This window comes from Camelina sativa, chromosome 4 (genome assembly GCF_030686135.1).
Source record: "Camelina sativa cultivar CO46 ecotype springtype chromosome 4, ASM3068613v1".
In the NCBI taxonomy this organism is placed as follows: Eukaryota; Viridiplantae; Streptophyta; class Magnoliopsida; order Brassicales; family Brassicaceae; genus Camelina; species Camelina sativa.
Genome location: NC_141883.1, coordinates 4,464,409 through 4,487,542, shown reverse-complemented (window position 1 = coordinate 4,487,542; position 23,134 = coordinate 4,464,409). Strand labels below are relative to the sequence as shown.

General features: G+C 35.1%; 2 protein-coding genes, 1 long non-coding RNA gene and 3 pseudogenes across 5 annotated transcripts; 4 read left to right on the top strand and 2 right to left on the bottom strand.

The window, feature by feature from the left end:
- Positions 1–1,574: 1,574 nt before the first annotated feature.
- LOC109132439 (cytochrome P450 71B16 pseudogene) lies at positions 1,575–2,329 on the top strand (annotated as a pseudogene).
- Positions 2,330–12,270: 9,941 nt separating this feature from the next.
- LOC104779827 (cytochrome P450 71B17-like) lies at positions 12,271–14,159 on the top strand. The gene is made up of 2 exons (XM_010504223.3): positions 12,271–13,276; positions 13,390–14,159. The coding sequence occupies exons 1-2, from the start codon at positions 12,371–12,373 to the stop codon at positions 13,999–14,001; spliced, it is 1,518 nt and encodes a 505-aa protein (XP_010502525.2). The 5' UTR covers positions 12,271–12,370; the 3' UTR covers positions 14,002–14,159.
- On the bottom strand, positions 13,253–14,618 carry LOC147945363 (uncharacterized). The gene is made up of 3 exons (XR_015596562.1): positions 14,398–14,618; positions 13,799–14,076; positions 13,253–13,715 (listed from the first exon to the last, which is right to left on the bottom strand). It is a non-coding gene; the product is annotated as an uncharacterized LOC147945363 (long non-coding RNA).
- A 1,097-nt stretch (positions 14,619–15,715) lies between these two features.
- Positions 15,716–18,893, top strand: LOC104779826 (glycosyl hydrolase 5 family protein-like; annotated as a pseudogene). Its single transcript, XR_015596561.1, has 4 exons — positions 15,716–16,130; positions 16,596–16,843; positions 17,420–17,937; positions 18,355–18,893. The product of XR_015596561.1 is annotated as a glycosyl hydrolase 5 family protein-like (transcript).
- Positions 18,894–18,990: 97 nt separating this feature from the next.
- On the top strand, positions 18,991–21,311 carry LOC104779823 (glycosyl hydrolase 5 family protein-like). Its single transcript, XM_010504219.2, has 3 exons — positions 18,991–19,547; positions 19,687–20,455; positions 20,546–21,311. Exons 1-3 carry the CDS (start codon positions 19,140–19,142, stop codon positions 21,043–21,045), a joined length of 1,677 nt encoding a protein of 558 aa, XP_010502521.2. The 5' UTR covers positions 18,991–19,139; the 3' UTR covers positions 21,046–21,311.
- On the bottom strand, positions 21,180–22,971 carry LOC104779824 (cytochrome P450 86B1 pseudogene; annotated as a pseudogene). Its single transcript, XR_015596560.1, has one exon. The product of XR_015596560.1 is annotated as a cytochrome P450 86B1 pseudogene (transcript).
- Between the last annotated feature and the right edge of the window lie 163 nt (positions 22,972–23,134).

The following is a 23,134-nucleotide window of genomic DNA, read 5'->3' as shown; positions in this document are numbered from 1 at the left end:
ACATATATATCCATGTATGCGTTCCAGAAATTTAATTTGTTCTAAATTTATCTTTGCTGGCGAAGGTCGTATAATCAACTTGCCTTGTGAACAAGCAACACATGAAAAATCATTAGGAAGAATCTTCGGGTTCTTCAATGAATGACCACATGAATTCGTGATTATCTTTTGCATCATTGTTGTGCCCGGGTGACCTAACCGGTCATGCCAAACTTTTAAAGTTTCCGTGGATTTCTGGTTTACTATAGCATTTGCTTCAATTATATTAATTGTAGTGTAGTAAAACCCAGTGGAAAATGCATGCAGTCTTTCTACAATATTTTTAGAGCCTTGGATATTATTTGTGATTTGAAGGTATTCAGTGCTACCTTTGCTCATTGTCTCAATATGATATCAATTTTTGTGGATATCTTTGAAACTTAATAAGTTTATTTGAGACTTAAGGGAGTATAATGCATCAACAATTTCTAATTGTGTTACCATAGGCAATGATATATTAGCTCTTCCAGAGCCTTCAATTATCTTTGCACTACCAGTTAAGGTACTTACACTTGCTTCTTTCATTGTTAAACAGGAGAAATAACTTCTATTTTTTAAAAATGGTATGACTAGTTGCACTGTCGGCCAAACATAAATCTCCACTATTCATTATTTTCTTAGCTTATAGAGCGTGCTGATAACGTGTTATAGATAGATAAAAGGGAGGAAGATATTGGTGTTTTATTCCAATAAATGAAAGGTCCTTTATATAGGAGTACAAAGAGAGGGTTTTGCTTGATGAAAAAAGTAATTCTAGAAGATGGGCCTTATAATGGGCATCCATCTATTATTCCTAACATTATGGTTATATTAAAGAAAATACTACTAGAGTTACAAATTTATAATGCTTTGGACTATTAATATACATAGAAACAGAGCAATATCAAATTTCATTTTATGTATAACAAAAGAAAAATAAAAAGATGGTAATCTCTTTGCTCTGTCTTTTTATCATCACCTAAATATTTATTTTTTTTCTTTGAGGAGTAATCGTCCAAATAACAACAGTACCTCATAAAAGTGTAGGTAAGGGTGACTTCGCCTCCCCTGTTCGAGGTATGTCAACCAAGGGGGTTGTATATAAGTCTGTGGCCTCGACATGTGCTTGATGTAAGGCTATCGCCTCACTTTCTGCAAACCTTACAACCTCGAGAGTACTCTCAACCAAATTTATGAAAACTTTTAATTGATAATCTTCCATATATACCATATTATCTAAGGAAATAATGTATGTTGGGCACCGAGTGATGTTTCACATAGGAACAAATCTACATTCTCAAACAAGGACTTTAAGAAATAATGTATGTTTGAAAACCTTTTCTGCCATTTGTTAATATATTACAAAGTTGTACTCTAAGCAAGACAAACCGAGTTATGATAATCTTGCTTAGCTTCTTAGGATTCTTCTTTATAATATAGTAATGTATGAAGAAAAAAACAAAAATCCAATCATATTGTAGACGGTGTGGGACTATTAATATAAACAGAAAACAGAGGATATTAATTTCATTTTTCTATGTAACGAAATAAAAGAAACAAAAAATATGGTAATCTCTTTGCTCTGTGTTTGTATCATCACCTTCGCTTCGTTGATCTTTATCAGCAAGAAGATCAAACGCTCTAAATGGAACCTTCCTCCTAGCCCTCCAACGTTACCAGTTATCTGAAACTTACACCAAGTTGGAGAATTGCCTCACAAGTTATTTCAGCGTCTAGCCGAAAGAACAGGACATGTTATGCTTCTTCACTTAGGGTTTGTTCCTGTGACTGTTATCTCATCGAGAGAAGCAGTTGAAGAGATGTTAAGAACTCATGACCTTGCAGCAAGGCTAAGCTTGTTGGTTCGAGGCTAACCTCTCGGGGTTTTAAAGATGTCGCTTTTACACCGTATGGTGAGAGTGGAAGGAGCGGCGCAAGTTTTTGGTGTGTGAGCTTTTCTGTCTGAAAAAGGTATAGTCTTCCGGGTATTATTAGAGAGGAAAAATGTAACTTTCTTGTCAAGAAACAGTCGGAATCAGCGGTGGATCGATCTCCGGTCGATTTAAGCAAAAGCCTTGTCTGGCTAACCGCGAGTATCCTGTTTAGAGTTGCTTTTGGACAAAGGTTCCACGAGAATGAGTTTATCAATAAAGATAAGGTGGAAGAGCTTGTGTCTGAAGCCGAGAGAGCTCAGGGTAGTTTCACTTGCTCTGATTTCTTTCCTATTGCCAACAACTACGCCAACAAGCCTGCTAGGTTAACATCTCATCAGGGGCTCAACATACTGCGACCCCCGAACCTGGAAGTTTAGCAACACCGGCCAACCCGGCGCCTACACCACCCATACCGACTTCATCAGCGTCTACGGTTCTATCGGCACCACCACCGGCCACACTCGTGGATCGCTCCTAGAATGTTTGTGACTCGTCGACGCCCTCTACTGTCACACTCTGGTCCATGGTGTCGCTAACAACTTGGCCTCTACCCCTACCACGACCACGTCCGCGTCCACATCCACGTCCACGACCAGCAACATCACCACATCTAATCATCTGTACTACCATGAACAGAATGCTAAGTAAACAATTCAAAACCGTATACATAAATCACAATGTACCATGGAATCCCACATAAGGCTCGAAGAGGATGTTCTAGGACCTCATTCCACACACAGTCGACTACCTCACATGATCAATCAAATGCTTGCAAATCCAAAACATCAACAACAGAAACATAGTGAACCCGTACCTAGAATCGTAAGGACTCTGATACCAAACTGAAACAACCCGACCCATTTTTTTTTCTTTTTAAAATCACATACTCACTAACAACCTAACCTCAATCAAACAACAGCGGATAACCTAGAATGATACCATTAATCTAATAACCAAATATCAATTCATCATCAACAGTAACAAACCATCCAACAAGTCATTAACATTTAACCAGCAACCTAGCAACATTTTAACAATTTGACTCTAACAACTTAACAGAAGCCAGACAACACATCAACGAGCCACTAGAACATTCTCCTTTTCATTGTCTTGATTCCATGATCACATTTTGCCTTTACTTGCACCACAAACACAAATGAGATGCGTGAGTATTATCATAAATGCTCTGTGAGACGATCCTTCCATCTATTGGATACACAAGCAAAAAGACAAGCACAATCAAATACAAAAAGAAACAAGCAAACCAGACAACTCTGAACACACGCGTCGAATCTATGCACTTGCGTCGATCGATGCAATTCTCCAAATCCCTAGATGCATCAACCGATGCACTCCTTGCATCGACCAATGCAATTCTTCGTGTCTCCGTCAAATCCCTAACTGTGTCACTCCTTGCATCGATCAATGCAGTCGCGCGATGCATCGCCAAAAATGATCTCCTCCGACTCTCCTCGGCTCTGTGATGCCAGAAACGCCTTCCAAAGGCCACAAACATCACGCCAAACACTCACAAGCAAGCATGCAGGCAATCAACAACCAAAATTACACAAAAATAAATATCTAATCGCTTATATCAGCCATGATCACACACTCACCTTTGAGAATGACGAATCTGATTCTAAAACCCACGAAAACAGTCTCTTAGCAAGATTCTACCACGTTCTTAGCTTCATATGTTCACTCCAAAGGAAAGATCTCTCAAGAAATGGACAACATTAAGAAATTTTAGTGGACAATAATAATTACCCAAATCTATTGGACAAGTTTACTATTGACCTTCCTAAATATATAAATTGATTTTTATTATGGAAATTTTAGTTAACTTATCCACAAGATGTGAGAATGGACATTATTGTTCGTTAATCTTATCCATGATTTGATTAAAATTATCCACTGAATGTATTAAATGTAGATAACTTAGTTACGTAATTGGTATATATCATGTAAACCTATATTTATTAAATATATTATGCTTAAGTTTACAATAAAGAAAATATATATATGTTTAATGTCTATTACCTCTCATCACATCATCCATCAAGTATTATTAAATATTATAGTTTTTTATTATGTAAGGGTAGAACAGTCCATTTCTTATTCTGCAAAAGCAGAGATATGATAGTTTTGGAAAAGATTTTAGAATGTGGTATTTGGAAAAATTTTGTTACGAAATGTGATAGTTTCCACTAAATTCTCTTAAAATAATTCGCGGTAGTTATCCCGTAAAAGTGGAGGTAAGGGTGCCTTCACCGACCCTCATTCGAGGTACGATGACTACGGGGGTTACATATAAGTTTGTGACCTCAACATGTGTCTGATGTCAGGCTATCGCCTCACTTTCCACCAACCTTATAACCTCAAGAGGACTCTCATCCATGTACTTATCCATATATATTAGATTTATTTTAATAAATTTTACTTTTCTTAGCTTCACAAAATTCCTACTTCATAATATCTTATATAATATAACAAGGTTCTTCTTTACTTTTCATGAGAAGATGACATTTGGCGCTCTATTTCATGACATCTCACAAATGGCAGAAAAAAAAATTCAATCAAAATGTAAGCAGTGTGAGATCAAAATTACTTGACCTAGTTATAGCACTTTGGACTATTAATATACAAAGAAACAGAGCAAAATAAATTTCATTTTTTCTATAGAAAAAAAAAGAAAAAAATAAAAAATCAATTATTATTAACATTTATGTCTTGCTTAGCTTCATAGGCTTCTTCTTTATATATTAACAGATGAAAAAAAAAACAAAAAACCAATCAAAATGTAAGCAGTGTAAGATGTTAAAATAACTCAACCTAGTTATAGCGCTTTAGACTATTAGAAGCAGAGCATATCAATTTCATTTTTCTGTATGACAAAAGAATATATTTTATCATAATATAGTTTTTGGTACATAATATAATTACGTAATATATATTACATTTATTTTAGCTTCATAGGATTCCTACTTTGTAGTATATTAATTAACATAGGATAATCAGTATGAGATGAAAATAACTCAAGGTAGTTATCCCGTAAAAGTGGAGGTAAGGGTGCCTTCACCTACCCTCGTTCTAGATACGACGACCAAGGGGGCTGCTTGTAAGTTTGTGTCATCGACATGTGTCTGATACCAAGTTATCCCTCACTTTCCGCCAACCTTACAATCTCAAGAAGACTCTCATCCAAATTTACCAGACCGATCCATAAAGAGTAAGAAAAATATACATAAATACTCCAATGAATAAATAAATTTATCAAACATTTTTAATGATTTTTTTCTATGTCGTGAAAATGTGAAAATGATAACCTGATAAACATTTTTAATTTGAACAACAAATATGATAACCTGCAAAAAAAATTAAAAAATTATTCAAGATTACCTATTGAAATTTGGAAAGTTTAAAGTAATATAATTATTCATAGGAATCTAATGACTGAAATTTAATTATAATAACTGAAAAATTGTGTTAAAAAGGAGAGTAGTTAGGTCTAAATTACAAACAACAAAGAAAATGTGTGTTAGATAGATAACACGTCAAGTGTCATCTCCCTAGCAAAAGTTAAGAAAAACCTTCTCATATTAACATTTATTACTAATATTTATTATTATCATTTATGCCAATTATTAATCAATAGTATATTAACATAGTATATTATCAATAGTATATTAACATAGGATAATCGGTGAGATTAAAATAACTCAAGTTAGTTATCCCATAAAAGTGGAGGTAAGGATGCCTTCACCTACCCTCGTTCTAGATACGATGACCAAGGGTGCTGCATGTAAGTTTATGTCCTCGACATGTATCTGATGTCAGGCTATCCCCTCACTTTCCGCATGAAACGACCGACCATTTTTTAATATAATAATTAACTAGTGGTCTCATATCCACTAGCCACCAAACCACAATCAAACCAAACAGTGGAAATAACCAAAATATACCATTAATCAACAACCAATAACCAATAAATAATAAACCAATAATAGTGTTAATTCAACCAAGTCATAAAACATAAAACCAGTAACATAGCAATATTCTACTGATTCAACTCTAGCAACCTAACAGAAGCCAGACAACACATCAACGAGCCACTAAAACATCCTCCTCTTCATCGCCTTGATTTCACAATCACAATTTGCCTTTACCTGCACCACAACACATATGAGATCATGAGTATTCTATAAACACTCAGTTAGGCAATCCTCCCATCTACTGGACTATACACACAAAAATTGAGATAACTATAACCAACAAACAAAACAGGACAACTACATCAACCGACACCAACCAATGCATCAACCGACACCAACTGGGGTTGCATCGACCGACGCAAGCCTGCATTGACCGACACCAACACTACATCGACCGATGCATGCTCAAAACTTCACGAAATCTCTAATTGCATCGATCGAAACCTCCACATGGCATCGACCGATGCTCCTAGGTCAAATCGCGTCGTCCTCGCATTGGCTCGATCGACGCACATGTCGAGCATCATCTTCCCCAAGCTCCTCGCCAAATCTCTGTTCCTAAATCACAAAAAAAAAACACGATTCAATGCACAAAGAAGCCTCACAAAGCTCCAAGTGACTCATAAATACTCCAATAAGCCAAGCAATCAACCACATAACACATAAACATGCAAATCAGAGAAATTTCAAGCTTAGACAAGTCATGGTCATGCACTCAACTTTGCCAAAGAAGATTCTGACTCTAAACCGACGGATCTACACTCCTAGCAAGCTCTTACAGCGATCCCAGCTACAGATCTCCCAAAGAAGTGGCACAAATCACTAAAACTCTCAACAATGCTTAAGAACTTCTTTCTCTCTTTCTTTTTCTCTCAAAAACGGTTAAATTCCACTAATGACGACACAAACTCGACTTAAGAGTTTTTCCTAACCCCAAACGCAGCCAAACACGCGTTTAACTTAAGTCGTCTCGCTACAAACCGGCCTTGCATCGATCGATGTACGCGGATGTTACACCGCCAACCTTAAAATCTCAAGAGGACTCTCATCCAAATTTTCAGAAACTTTTTTATTTCTAATCATTTCTAACCTTCCATATATTGGTAACCAGGTGAAGTTTCACCTAGAAAAAAATCCATATTCTCAAACAAGGACTCCGTTGGAAAAAAATTGGGATCAAGTGGTATTTGAGATAAAGCTCATGTATGTTGTTCTGGCGGGCAATCAAAAATAACATGATTAATTGTCTCCTCCTGGGCTACACATCTAGTACAACTTAGGCCACAATTGATTCCCTGACAAGTTAGGTTAGCGTGACCGAAACCCGCCTTGTTTTCACTTACCACATAAAATGGTAAATTTTTTGTGGGCATCGTATTTTCCAAATTCTAGCCTGAAGCGGTGTTATATCTGGACCACAAACTCTATCATTAAAAAACCTTAGATCCATCATTCCGGCTATATGGTATCCTGATTTAACGGTGTATAGTGTACTTATTCATATCTATTATTTATTTAAATAAATTTTGCCTTTCTTAGCTTCGTAAGATTTCTACTTTGTAATATCCCCTATATATTAATAAAGAAGCACATTTGAGAAAAAGCTGATCTGTCGCCGCCAGAGAGCTCATGACACTTTTAAGCAAAATACCCTTAATTTTTCTAATTAATTACAGCTCTATGCCATTGTATTTATTTTAAAAACAATAACTGAATAATAATTAGATATGTCATCATTTCTCACACAAATTTAATAGTAAAGCAAAATTTCACTAAAATTTACTTACAAATATACAAGTCAAAATTATATTGATTTCTTAAAATTAATATAAATATTGATTTCTTAAAATCAATATAAGTAACATATTCTAAAAAGGCTATAAAAACATATCAATTAATATAAAGTTAATAAAAATAAAGAGCATATAACTTATTAAACATATAACTTATTAACATAATCATATAAAAACGAAATGTTATATGTTAGTATTATTACCATAATAATTTATATAACAAGCTTTCGATAGTTATTAAAATCGATTATAAAAGGAAGTATATTACCCCTGAAATATCACTAACTCATTAAAAAAAACTTAATTCCCAATAAATATATATTTATATATATATTCATAAATAAATAAAAATGACAACAAATTAGGGGATATCATGATGTGTAATTATTTATATATATCTAAGTATGTAAACTAATTAATCTAAACATTTAGTGTGATTATTTATTAAAAAATAGAAATATTGATAACTGAATAGGAATATACGTTTTAATTGTATATTCATTTATGTGCTATTAAAAATGAATGAGACAATAACCCTTATCATTATAAATAAACTTAGTATCAAAAAAATCATAATATATTTAAAATAAGTGATTATTAGATTATGCAAAATTGTTATAGTTACTCGATAAACCATAAGTATAAATTTGAATTTTAAAACACACAAAAATATATATTGCCATAAATTGTAACATTTTATAAATATTTTCTTTACCACGTTCACATATTTCACAGGTGAAATGTATTCTCACAAGAATACGTTGATTTTGGAATTTCATTAATTTTTTCATAATAGCTTTTTTGGTAATGATCTGTCATTTATAGAAAATATTAACAAATCGACTAACTCAAAAGATTTAAATAGAATCAAAAATATTAAATCAATAAATTAGATTATCTTCAGAAAATTTAGTTTAGAATCTCATTGTTACTAACATATAATAAAATTGAATAATTAAACTACCAAGTAATTTAGTATATGTTGTTATGGTTACATAAGAAACATGCAAAATTGTTATGATTACAAAATAAAACATAAGAAGATATGAATTTGATTTTTAAACCACACAAAAGATATGTTGCAATAAATAGTAATATTTTATCAATATTTTCTCTACCAGAAATTTTTTTACACATTCAAAGATTTTACCGGTGAAACATATTTTTTACACGAAAAAACGCAGCTTTGAATAAATAAGTAAAAAACTTAAGTTACATATTATGTTTGACACAAACAGATATTAGTTCTAAGATAATAATTTTACTTATAATAATTTTCTTTAAATCGATTTATCTCGCATATAGTGCGGGTTGTTACCTAGTCTTATATAATATGATAAGGTTCTTTTTAACTTTTCATGAGACGATGACATTTGGCACTGTAACATCCGCGAACCAATTATTTGGTTTTCTGGGATGGGTGTCGATCGACACCATGGTGGTGTCGGTCGACACCAACATTCTCTGGTTCGACCAGTTCGATTTAATTATCGTTTTGGACCGATTTGGTTTAGAGAAGACCATTTAACCGAGGTTTAAAAGGGGGAAAACGACCTAAGTTCGTGTTTTTGTTGTCTTACGCCGTTTGAGAGTGAGAGAAAGAGGAGAAAACAGTTTCTAAAGGTTCTTGAGAGAGTTTGTGAGATTTCAAGGTGTTTTTGGTGAGATCTTGTTGTGGAAGTGAGGATCTAGGGCCAGGAACGTGTTAGAAGGTTGCTGGGAGTGTAGGATTCGTTGATGTTGGTCCAAATCTTCCTGCAAAGAGGTGAGTGCATGACCATGGCTAATCTAAGCCTTTGATTTCCTTGTTCTTGCTTGTGTGTTGTTGCTTTGTGTGTTTTCTTGCTGGGGATTGGTTGCTACAGGTTTCTAAGGATGTTTCCGGCTTGGATTTTGAGTATTGGGCGATTTGGAGGAGGTTGGGAGCGAGATTCAACTCTCGGCTTCGAGCGGATCGCGACTGCAGAGGGAGTGTCGATCGACACCACTTGGTGTCGGTAGACACCAGCAAATTGGGCATCGATCGACACTGTGGGGTAGTGTTGGTCGACACCAAGGCAAGTGTCGGTCGACACTTGGCTGATGTCGGTCGACACTTGGCTGGTGTCGGTCGACACCTCCCTTCCAGCGAGACATGTCTGATTTCCTGGTTTGTATGTCTTGTTTGTTGATTGTTTGGAAAATTGATATCATTGATGCTTGTGTGTATAGCCCAGTAGATGGGAGGATTGCCTCACTGAGTGTTTATCAAATACTCATCCATCTCAATATGTGTTTGTGGTGCAGGTAAAGGCAAAGTGTGATCGTGGAATCAAGGCGATGAAGAGGAGGATATTCTAGGGACTTGATTGTATGTTGTATGGCGTTGCTAGGTTGTTAGAGTTGGGTCTTTAGAAACATTGTTAGGTTGCCGGTTTCATCTTTCATGATGTTTGGTTATTGAATTGTTTTTATGGTTTGATATTGGTTATTTATTTGTTGGATATTATTGGATATTGGTATTTTTGTTATTTTGTTGTTGGTTGTGATTGTGGTTAGGTAGCTAGTGGGTATGGAACCACTAGCTGTAGATTATTAATTATTATTATTATATTTATTATTTATTTATTATTTAAAAATTATATATATCAGATTGTTTTAGGCACTCTATTTTCATGACATATGTCCTCACATTCCTTTCAGTTATTATTAACACTTAGAATCCATCACACAAAATTTTGGTCTTGTTTAGATTTCTACTTTGTAATATATTAATAGGTCATAGAAAAAAAAAATCAAACAAAATTTATAGCGCTTTAAACTGTTAATATACACAGAAACAAATCAATATAAATTCCTACTTTGTAATATATTAACAGATGGCAGAAAAAAAAAATCAAAATTTAAGCGGTGTAAAGTTACTTGACCTAGTTATAACACTTTGGACTATTAATATACACAAAAACAAAACAATAAAAATTCCATGTTTTCTATAACAACATTTCATTTTTCCTATAACAACATAAACAAAACATAATTAATTATTATTAACATTTAGAATCCATCACATATAAACAACTTTCCTCCCAATTGGCTCTTTTAAGCTAATATTTTGTTGTCCAAAAATACCACATATAATTTTGAGCCAATTTGTTGTATAACCAAAATCACTAACATATTTAAGAATATAGCAGTCTATTTGAAAAAAATAAGAAACTAACATAGAGGGTAAGGGAAATTACCATTTTAGTGTTTTTTTAATAAAATAATTTGTTACCCCATCATATTCTTTTGGATCATTTCTACTATTTTTAAAATAATTCAAAATTTCAAATCTATCTTAAAAAAATGAATATTTTTTTCTTCATAAGACATAATTTGATTTTTTTAAAATCAGATATAAAAAAATTTATATTAGCAAATAGTGTTTGTAGTTAGATACAAATTATACTATATAGAACATATATAAATAGAATGGTATACTATACTATTTTCTTTTGGAAACATAAATTAATCAAAAATAATAATAAAATAAAAAATGTTTATAACTACAAACACATAAAATGGAATAGTATAAACAACATGAAAAATATAAAACAAGTTGTTTCCTAAGAAATATACAACATATAAAACCTAAATAGAACACATAAATAAAATAGTATAAAATGAAATGAAATGTATGAAACAAGTCGTTTACTAAGAAAAGTACGACATATGAAACATAACATATATACTGAGTTCAATATTTTCCTTAAAAAAAACTAAAACTATACCTTAAGAGATACAACATAGAGAACCCAAACAATCGAGTCAAACACATATCCAATAAAAAAAATTATACCTTAAGGATAAATTATTATCAATCCAAACAACTAAGTTAAACGCTAAAAAAATATAATAAGTAAAATCGACATAAATTATTTTTCGATAAAATTATTGAAAATAATTGTTTGCATTCTATGCAGAAGAACAAAAAAATCTTGAAACATAATCAAATTATTTCTAGAATACTATTTATAAATTACGTGTAATATAGTACAATTTATATACTGAATGATATGATCTAAATTACTATTGTATTTTATTTAATATTTAAACTAAAAATTGTTTATTTATTTTCAGAAATTTAGTTAAATCTATTTTTCATAATGTGAATCATGGTATGTGTGGAATATCTATTTTTTTATAAAATAATTTGCAAATTTAATTTAGTTTTTGTAAATATATATGATAGGGAAGGGAAATAATTAAAAAAATAAAAACAAAACATACACAAACATGGAGTAGTAGGTGACCGTACATGTGTAAGAAAAGAAGAGAGGGAAGTCAATTATTCTTATGACATGGGGGACAAAAATGTCATTATTATAGATGATACATGGTATATGATAGATTGATTGGTCAGTATTGTTAGTTAGTTAAATATAGTTTTTTTTGGGTTATTTTTGCCAAATTCTCTAGAATTTTTGTGTTAGCTTCATAGGATTCTTTTTTATAATATATTAACATATGAAGAAAAATACAAAATCTAATCAGTAAGCGGTGTGAGATGTTAAAATAACATGACCTAGTTGTGCTTTCGACTATTAATATACACATAAACGGAGGATATCAATTTCATTTTTTTGTATGACAAAAGAAACAAAAAAAAGAAATGGTAATCTCTTTGCTCTGTCTTTTAATCATCACCTTCGCTTCGTTGATCATTATCAGCAAGAAGATCAAACGCTCTAAATGGAACCTTCCTCCTAGCCCTCCAACGTTACCAGTTATCGGAAACTTACACCAAGTTGGAAAATTGCCTCACATGTTATTTCAACGTCTAGCCGAAAGAACAGGACATGTTATGCTTCTTCACTTAGGTTTTGTCCCTGTAACTGTTATCTCATCGAGAGAAGCAGCTGAAGAGGTGTGTAGAACTCATGACCTAGACTGCTGCAGCAGGCCTAAGCTTGTTGGTTCAAGGCTAACCTCTCGGGGTTTTAAAGATGTCGCTTTTACACCGTACGGTGACGAGTGGAAGGAGCGGCGCAAGTTCTTGGTGCGTGAGCTTTTCTGTTTGAAAAAGGTTCAGTCTTCCGGGTATATCAGAGAGGAAGAATTTAACTTTCTTATCAAGAAACTGTCGGAATCAGCGGTGGATCGATCTCCGGTCGATTTGAGCAAAACCCTTTTCTGGCTAACCGCGAGTATCCTGTTTAGAGTTGCTTTTGGACAAAGGTTCCACGAGAATGAGCTTATCGATAAAGACAAGATCGAAGAGCTTGTGTCTGAAGCCGAGAGAGCTCAGGGTAGTTTCACTTGCTCTGATTTCTTTCCTATTGCCGGACTTGGATGGCTCGTTGACTGTATTTCCGGGCAACACAAGAGGCTCAAAGATGTTTTCGTCAAGCTCGATACTCTGTTTCAAGGTGTGATCGATGATCATTTACATCCTGGAAAAATATCAAAAGATCACAGAGTTATCGTCGATGTTATGTTGGATGGGATCGATGATCATAAACAAGGCAAAGATGATTCCTTGAAGCTCACGATAGATCACATCAAGGCATTACTAACGGTAAGAAAAGAACAAGATTTGTTTTTTTTTGGTAACAACAAGATTTGTTTCAAAACATTTGCATATTGAAACTGAATCTGCATGTTTACAATTATTTTTTTTCTGTTTGCTAGAATTTGTTTCTAGGAGGAGTAGACACGGCAGCTATTACCATGATATGGGCAATGACAGAACTCGTTAAAACCCCCGAAGTGATGAAGAAAGTTCAAGGCGAGATCCGAGACCGTCTTGGCAACAATAGGGAGAGAATCACAGAAGAAGATCTCGACAAAGTTCCTTTCTTGAACATGGTAATCAAGGAAACATTCAGATTACACCCAGCAGCACCTCTTCTGCTCCCAAGGGAAACAATGGCTCACATCAAGGTCCAAGGCTATGATATACCTCCAAAGAGACAGATCTTGGTGAACGCTTGGGCGATAGGAAGAGATCCGAAATACTGGACAAACCCGGAAGAGTTTAACCCGGAGAGGTTTATCGATAGTCCTGTGGATTATAAAGGAAGACACTTCGAGCTCTTACCGTTTGGGTCTGGTCGAAGGATATGTCCCGGTATAGCAATGGGGGTAGCTACTGTGGAATTAGGACTCTTGAACTTACTTTACTACTTCGATTGGAGAGCACCTGATGGTATGACACATGAAGACATCGATAAAGAAGAGGCTGGTACCCTTACAGTCGTCAAGAAAGTACCTCTCAAGCTCGTCCCAGTTCGAGTTCAGTGAGTTCACCAATCTATATAGTTCTAGACTTTGTACAAGTTATGAATAAAACTTCCTCTCTACATCATGTAATATAAACTGAAACGAAGCAAGTATATGTAAGATGATGTTATAAAGAACATAATCCTGGTTTGCTATGAATAAAAAAGTTACATCGCAAAGGAAAGATTTCGATAAGGCTGTGCTTAGTCTCATGATTGCTCCTCTTTTGAATCAAGTCCGGACAGATTTGATTTCAGGGGAAAGAAAAGCTACAATGGGTTTATTACATTTTTCTAAACGGTTAAGAAAAATCTATAGAATGATTCGATAAGGATCTAACTCCAGAGAACACAAGATACTGTTGGGGCAATGTAAGGTGAAACAACAAAAGCTGAGATCAGAAGAGAGATATGTAACCTAAAGTTGGAGACATCCTATGGAAACATTGATCAAACCACCAGAGAAACTGAAAGAGAGAGAGAGGAATAGAGATCAAACCACCGCCATCGTCGAGACAGTACAGCGGCTGACGCGGCGTCACAAAATAAGTTGATCAGCAAATTAAAGATAAATTGCAATATCAACCTTTGATCTAAAACAAAAAGTCAATATAAACCTTCATTATTTTTTTTGTTTACATCTCCTCCATTTATTTTAAGAATTATCAATTTGATCCTTCATTTTTTTTTTCTGGCTTTGATAAATTTACACAACTAATTGTGCTACTAAAATTTCTAGAATTATCATTGCTAGAATAGAGATTACATATGTTTGAATTTTAACCAATCAGATATTTGAGGTAGAGAAATCTTATCACAAAGGTTTAAGAGGAAAAATGGAAAAGTCACATGACATATCTCAAAGTCGTCTTCACTAAGAGATATATTTGTCCTAACACATCACCATGTACCATTTGGTTTCAATATGTGTTATTTGTCTAATTCATACACTCTTCTAAGATTTTTTTTCACCCAACTTCTCAAATTCAGTAGACAAGACAGCTAAAGTTTCCGTTGATTGTACATATTCTTTTCTTTTTTTATGGAAAAGGTTCAACCGTTACTAGTATGATCCTCTTGCTTTTCGGATCGACGTGAGTGACTTGACTTGGATCCAATTACTAAGATAAAATTTAATTAGAAGTTATGATGGCTTTGACGCCATTGTTAGATTAGATCATTAACATAAGCGATCAATCCTACCGGTTTCTAAGTTGTGTTGTGTCTTTGAACCCTTAAAGTTGCCAACTTTATCTCATGATACAATGCTTGTTTTCCTCCCAACTCACGAAAGAGCTTATTAGCCTAAATACCACAGGTCCACAACTTTACTTCTAAAGCATTTACTTGGTCCGCAGGATACACGTACAAATGTGGGAGTATTAGAGAAGCAAGATGTGTATTTTGTGGACCAAGTAATATAGACCGTAAAGCCCGTTAATGAAGTGAAGCCCAATCCGAAGAATATTCGAGATCTTGATATTATTTATTGTACAAGTTATTTCCTGTGTTTTAAGAAAGTTTACATTATATTGTGTTAGCAATATGTCACAGCTAATCACTATATATATGTATATATATATATATATCTTAATCTTATGAGACACAACACAATAAATTATTCTATTTCTATAATATTTGACACATTTCTCTATATATATAGTCTCTTCGACAATGATTCACCAACACCTAACAAAAAAACACAAACACCCCCAAACTTTTCTAAATACATTTAACATGAAGACAACAAAAGAGCTAAAACGTATGTTTTGCTTCATCATCTTCTTCTCATTCTTCTCCTTCATCACAAACAACATGGCCTTTCCTCTCTCTACAAAATCTCGTTGGATCATCAACGAAAAAGGGCAAAGAGTGAAACTGGCGTGTGTGAATTGGCCATCACATTTGCAGCCGGTGGTGGCGGAAGGGCTGAGCAAGCAACGGGTAGATGACTTGGCCGAGAAGATACTTGAAATGGGTTTCAATTGTGTTAGATTAACTTGGCCACTTGATCTGGCTACTAATGAGACATTGGCTAATAACGTTACTGTGAGACAATCTTTTCAAAGGCTTGGTCTTACTGATGACATTTCTGGTTTCCAAACCAAGAACCCATCCATGATTGATCTTCCCCTCATTGAAGCTTACAAGGTATGATAGTATCAAATTTCTTGGATTAATTTATTCGGATAGAAAAAAAGAATTAAAAAAATCTAATCATCTATATTCTTTACTTACTAATTACAGTGGTATATAATATACTAGCTAAAAAATTTAGCCCAACAAAAGAAATAAAAATATTTAGTTTTCTATTCATAAAGGTAAAATCTAATGGTTGGGAGACCCATCCAAAACCTCAAATTAGAATATAATAGGTCATAAAATACACAAATGACTCTACTAAAATAAAAATATCAAAAGTAATGGAATAAATTTTTACAAACAAAATTTTTATTATATACGTGGATACTTTTAAGACTGTGGTTTTCAAAACTAATTTAATTATATATTTTTTTACCGAAATCTCTTATCATGTATACTTTTATTTTTAGTTTTTTACCCGCAAATATCTCATTTCCTTTGAAAACATGATTCTTTTGTTTCTCGTTTTTGCAGAAGGTGGTAGCTAAATTGGGAGACAAAAATGTGATGGTGATATTAGACAACCATGTGACCAAGCCAGGATGGTGTTGTGGCTACGACGACGGCAACGGTTTCTTTGGCGACACTTTCTTTGACCCTGCCACGTGGATCGCCGGTCTGACCAAGATAGCCACGACTTTCAAAGGTACCTCGAATGTCGTTGGCATGAGCCTCAGAAACGAGCTTAGAGGACCTAAACAAAACGTCGACGCTTGGTTCAAGTACGTGTACATTTTATACGAGATAACATGCATATTCGCACTTGACTATAATTTCTTTATTTATTTATTTTGAGTTTATTTTTATTTAATTGGTTTTGTTTGAAATGAATTTCTCTGATAAATTAATGGTTGGTTACAATAGAAAAAGAAACGAAAAAAAGATTATACAACTAGCGGCATCTTTTGCACGTATTATCTTTAAGTGCCTTTTTTTATGTTTGTCCATTTGCTGCATGCATGTGTATGTGTATGTGTAAGACAGTAAGAGAACGCTATTTAATATAGATTCTGTAATATTGAAATCAGTTTTTTACCTCTAATGGCATACTTTACATTAAAAGTTTGTCTTTTAACGAAAAAGGTACAACTATAAGGAGAAAATATGGACACTGGTTACAGTAAGCCACGTGTAAATGGTTAAATGATTTATGGGGGTACATAATTAACATGCATGTATGGTTTAGTTAAAGTATGTCACTTATAAATGTTAAAGTGGCTTATGGGTGGTGTACATGCTTGCATGTAGGATCCTTGCAAAGTAGGATTTAATTTTTATTTTTATATGCATGCATGTAGGTACATGCAACAAGGAGCCGAAGCAGTTCACGAAGCAAACCCTGAAGTACTTGTTATCATTTCTGGCCTCAGCTACGACACCGACCTCTCATTTGTCCGATCACGACCGGTGAACCTAACTTTTACTGGAAAACTCGTGTTCGAGCTCCATCGATACTCCTTCACCAACACAAACACATGGAGTTCCAAAAACCCTAACGAGGCATGCGGCGAGATTCTGAAAAGCATCGAGGACGGAGGCGGTTTCAATCTCCGTGACTTCCCGGTGTTTCTTAGTGAGTTTGGAATCGATTTGAGAGGCCAAAACGTTAACGAAAATAGGTATATCGGATGTATATTAGGTTGGGCGGCGGAGAACGACGTAGATTGGTCGATTTGGACACTTCAAGGAAGTTATTATCTCAGAGAAGGTGTTGTTGGAATGAGCGAGTATTACGGTGTGTTGGACTCGGATTGGGATCGTGTTCGAAGCCGGATTTTCTTGCAAAGGTTGTCTCTGATTCAATCCCCGCTTCAAGGTATTTATTCTATATTACTGTCTTCGGAGACTAATTTTAGAATTTACAATCGTCACCAAGTATTAAAACAATATTTGGCCTACAATTCATACGAATACACTAGCAAAATATTAAATGTAAGTTATGATATAAGTTAGCAACCATTAGATTAGAAACTCTATCAATCATTAAATTTACAACAAATATAATGTAGATATCTTAAAATGACAATTGTAACATTATATGTAATTCATATTTTAGAATGACATTTCACAATTGCGTAAAATATTATGTACAAAGATATTTATTATTAGATATCATAACTCTATTTATTTAGGTGTTCGCTATATGCAATATTTTTTAACATAGAATTTGCTTAATTATGCTTGTTCATTAGATATAGTTAAGCATCTCATTATTCCTAACTTGGTTAAGCAGGACCGGGATCTCAACCCAAAGTCTACAATCTTGTTTTTCACCCGTTAACCGGACTTTGCATGCTACAAAGTATCTTGGATCCAACCAAGGTCACTCTCGGTCTATGTAATGAATCTCGACCATGGAGCTACACTCCTGACAACACCCTGAAACTCAAAGAAAAATCTCTATGCTTAGAGAGCACCGGGTCGAATGCGCCGGTTAAGCTGAGTAAGATGAGTTGCTCGAGCCCTAACTTGTCAAAATGGCAGACTATATCAGCCTCTAATATGCTCTTAGCTGCGAAGTCAAGCAATAACTCGCTTTGTCTTGACGTGGATGAATCCAATAACCTCATGGCTAGTGACTGCAAGTGCGTGAAGGGCGAAGACAACTCGTGTGATCCCACAAGCCAGTGGTTTAAGATTGTCAAAGTTAGTATATAATGAGGTTTAATATAGATTATATCATATATAAATAATGATGCAGTAACCTCATAAAGTTGTAAACTTCGTTTCTTATAAGTTAAATCTAATATAATATGATGCTATTTTACGCTATCAAGATAACTAATAATCAATGTTAAACGTCAAACCCAAATAAAATAAACACTGTATGACTTTTTCAATAAAATAGTCATTAGTGATTGATTTGATTAAAGTTACATTTAACAAGTCATTAGTTAGACATTAATTTGGATGTTCAGTGTTGTGATCTACTCGCTAATAATTTTTTTCTTAGTATATAGACTATAGAGGATCATCATTCAACTTCTTACAAAACAGAGAGATAGCACATGAGTTCCAATGGGAAGACTCTTCTTCATCTCTGTCTTTCTTCTTCCATACGTCATCATCAACATCATCACCTTCGCTCTCCCTCTCTCCACCGACTCACGCTGGATCGTCGACGACGGCATCAACAAAGGTCGGCGCGTGAAGCTCACGTGCGTCAACTGGCCGTCCCATCTTGAAACAGCGGTGGCTGAAGGACTGAGCAAGCAGCCACTGGATTCGATCGCCGAGATGATCGTCTCAATGGGTTTCAATTGCGTTAGATTGACTTGGCCTCTCTACTTAGCCACCGATGAATCTTTCTCTGATATCACGACTGTGAGACAATCTCTTCTCAAGCTTCGTCTCTTTCAAGCTGTTTCTGGTTTTCAAGTTCACAATCCCACGATTCTTGATCTCCCCCTTATCAAAGCTTTCCAGGTAAAGTTTTGACCTTTTTCCAAGAAAGATTTTGACTTTAGTGGGATTCTTGAAATTCTTGTTTAGTTTTGTAATCTATCAATTAGGATTTCAAGATTAAGAAAGATGAGAACTTTGTTTGTTCTTTCTCCTAACACAGGAAGTAGTGTCTTGTCTTGGAAAACATAAAGTAATGGTGATCTTAGACAATCACATAAGCCAACCTGGTTGGTGTTGTAGTGACAATGATGGAAACGGGTTTTTCGGCGATAAGCATTTAAACCCTCAAGTTTGGATCAAAGGGTTAAAGAAGATGGCATCAATGTTTGCTAATAACGTTTCATCAAATGTGGTTGGTATGAGTCTAAGGAACGAACTTAGAGGTCCTAAACAGAACACTAAAGATTGGTATACGTATATGAGAAAAGGCGCTGAAGCGGTCCACTCCGTTAATCCGAATGTTCTTGTTATTGTCTCGGGTTTAAATTACGCTACTGACTTATCTTTCCTCCGAGACAGACCCTTTGAAGTTAGCTTTAGGAGGAAACTTGTGTTTGAGATACATTGGTATGGATTTTGGAGTTCTTGGGAAGGAGATAACTTGAACAAGATTTGCGGGAGAGAAACCGAGAAGATAATGAAAATGTCGGGTTTTTTGCTCAAGAAAGGGATTCCATTGTTTGTAAGCGAGTTTGGGGTTGATCAAAGAGGGAACAATGTGAATGACAATAAGTTTCTAAGTTGTTTTATGGCTTTAGCAGCTGATCTTGATCTAGACTGGGCACTATGGACACTTGCAGGAAGCTATTACATAAGGGGAAAAACCATTGGATCGGATGAAACTTATGGAGTTTTGGATTGGAATTGGTTAAACGTAAGGAACTCAACCATTTTGCAGATGGTTTCTGCAATTCAGACTCCTTTTACAGGTACACTAATTTGTTTTTTCAAACTTACTTTTGAGCTATATCTGATCACTTGATTAATGACACAAGTTTAAACAACTTTGCAATAACCAGGACCAGGTCTAATGGAAACTCAACCAAAGAAAATAATGTTCCACCCTTTGAGTGGACTTTGTATCGTAAGAAAATCATTGTTTCGACTAAAGCTTGGTTCTTGTAAAAGATCAGAAAGCTGGAGACTTTCTTCTCATCGAGTTTTATCATTAGCAGAAGAACGAATCCTCTGTTTAAAAGCTTATGAGAAAGGAAACCCTGTGAAGCTGCGTTTGTTTTTCACTGAGTTTCAGTGTTCAAAATGGAGACTTTTGTCTGACTCGAAGATGCAACTCTCGTCCATAACAAAGAATGGAGCATTTGTTTGTTTGGATGTGGATTCACGCAGTAACAAGATTGTGACGAGAAGATGTAAATGTTTACAAGGAAACTCGAGTTGTGATCCGAGAAGCCAGTGGTTTAAGCTTGTTACTAGCACGAGAAGGCGGTCTATATCAAAACCTTTTCTTCAAATTAGTTCATACTCCAAGATATCTCTTCAGAAGGCTGTGTCAGTCTAACAAGGTAATCAAGTGAAGGTTCCAACAGCTTTACTGCTTTAGGATGTCTAATCCGGTTTGGTTTTTGGATCGGCTTTACTCCTACCCTGCACAGTGCTGAGATGTGAACTGACAATTCAGTTATACACATTGCGTTGTATAACATTCGTGATCTGCATTACACATAATACACACACTGTAGATTTTACTAACAAATATTATTTATGTGCCTAAACTAATTTAGAAGGGTGAAGATCTTACATATATATAAACAACTATTTCAGTAATAACTTCACAATATAGCTGTATTTTCTTCTATATTTATGAATCTTGCTTCTTCTCCTCCAGAGGTCTCGGTGTGATCCTGACCTTAAGACCATGTTTCATATACAAAGTCGTTGTTACTCGCGGAACAACAATATGATCGGGATCAACCTTGATTGAGTAAGTCAACAAGATGGAAGCAGCCACCATTTTCATCTGCAAGTATGCAAATGTTTTCCCTAAACAAAGTCTTGGACCTGCGTTGAACACGACGTATTTAAACTGATCATCACTAACAAATTGCCCTCCTTGTATCCATCTCTCTGGTTTGAACATTTCACAGTCTTTTCCCCAAATCGATTCCATCCTTCCCATCGCATAGACCGAGAAGTAAACCCGTGAACCTTTTCTCAAGAAAGTGCCATCAGGAAACACGTCTTCTTCAGTCGCTTGTTTCATTTCCATAGGAATTGGTGGATAGAGTCTAAGAGATTCCGACAATGCTGCTTGTAGATACACCATATCGTTTAGTTCTTTGACTGTGAAGTGACAAAAACTCTCTGTTTCTCCAGTTTCAAGATTCTTGTTGTGCTTCTCTCTTTGGCTCAAGATTTGTCTGATTTCAGAGAGGATCTTGGTTTCGACTTCCGGGTGATTTGTTAACAACCAGAAGAACCAAGTAAGTGCGACGGAACTCGTGTCTCGTCCCGCTAAGATGAAGCTTGTGCAGAACTGTCTGAAAAACTTGACGGTGAACCGATCATTTTCATCGCCTCTTTTGTGACTCTCGTTCTGGATTAGCCTCGAGAGGACATCGGATTTGCTATTAGCTAATGTTCCTTCTTCCTTAAGCATCGTGATTCGTTCGAGAACCATCTCGTCTATAAACTTGTGAACCGTCTCAACCGCTTTCCTCAGGCCTTTCTCATACCCTACATCGAAAAACTTCATCGGTTTCCACAAAAACGGCGGTATCATGAACCGAAACAGAGTAGACTCTGTTGCTTCTTCAAACGCTTTAGCGAATGGAACGTGGGGAAGATCATCATCCAAAGTCCCCGGGTCATCTCCGAGACCCGCGATGCAGATATTATCAAACGTTAACCGTAAAAGAATCTCTTGAAGATCAAAAGCTTCTTGTGAATTTGAGAAACTCTCCATCACTTTCAAGAGCTTCCTCTGTATCAAATCTCTCGTCGTCTGAAAAGAATGATCCACGAAGCGAGTCGAATGCATCTCAGTTATGATGATCCGTCTCTGTTCTTTCCAAGATTCGTCATCCGCGTTGAAAATACCATCTTCTAGCAAATCGCGAAATCTCTCTTTGTAAAAATCTCCTTTAGGGAAGTTCTTGAAATTGGTTTTGAGCATGTATTCGATGTTTGCGGGAACACTAGTCATGGCTCCATAAGATCCACTAAACCAGATCCCCTGGTATGGAAACGTTCCTCGGCTTTTCGTCAAACACCGGGTGACCCATCCGAAGACATCGTGAACATGAAGGAAGAACTCGGGAGTGATCCCAAACACAGGCCATTGCACTGGTCCGCCTTTGTTGGTTAGCTTGGCTTGCAAGCAACCGAAAAGGAATAGACCTAACAACGCAATTGATACATCTTGAAGACAAAGATAAGCAGAGATGCGATCTATCAATGACGACGTTATAGAGTTTTCATTAGACATTTTTGTATAAATATTATTTGCTCAGTAACTATTTTGTAGTAGTTATAAACTTGAGAAAATTGGATTTCAAGGTTTTATGTTTATATTTCGTAAAGATAGGTAAACCAAAGATTCAAAGAGAGGATTCATCATGCTTTTGGTGCTATTTTGCTTAAGGATTCAA

What these genes read in the sequence shown, in the direction of transcription:
- LOC104779827 (XM_010504223.3), top strand. Translation starts at nt 12,371, where the DNA reads ATGGTAATCTCTTTGCTCTGTCTTTTAATCATCACCTTCGCTTCGTTG. An exon ending in ACATCAAGGCATTACTAACG is followed by an intron (nt 13,277 to 13,389) that starts GTAAGAAAAGAA and finishes TCTGTTTGCTAG; the next exon opens with AATTTGTTTCTAGGAGGAGT.
- LOC104779823 (XM_010504219.2), top strand. Translation starts at nt 19,140, where the DNA reads ATGGGAAGACTCTTCTTCATCTCTGTCTTTCTTCTTCCATACGTCATC. An exon ending in CCCTTATCAAAGCTTTCCAG is followed by an intron (nt 19,548 to 19,686) that starts GTAAAGTTTTGA and finishes CTCCTAACACAG; the next exon opens with GAAGTAGTGTCTTGTCTTGG. An exon ending in AATTCAGACTCCTTTTACAG is followed by an intron (nt 20,456 to 20,545) that starts GTACACTAATTT and finishes TGCAATAACCAG; the next exon opens with GACCAGGTCTAATGGAAACT.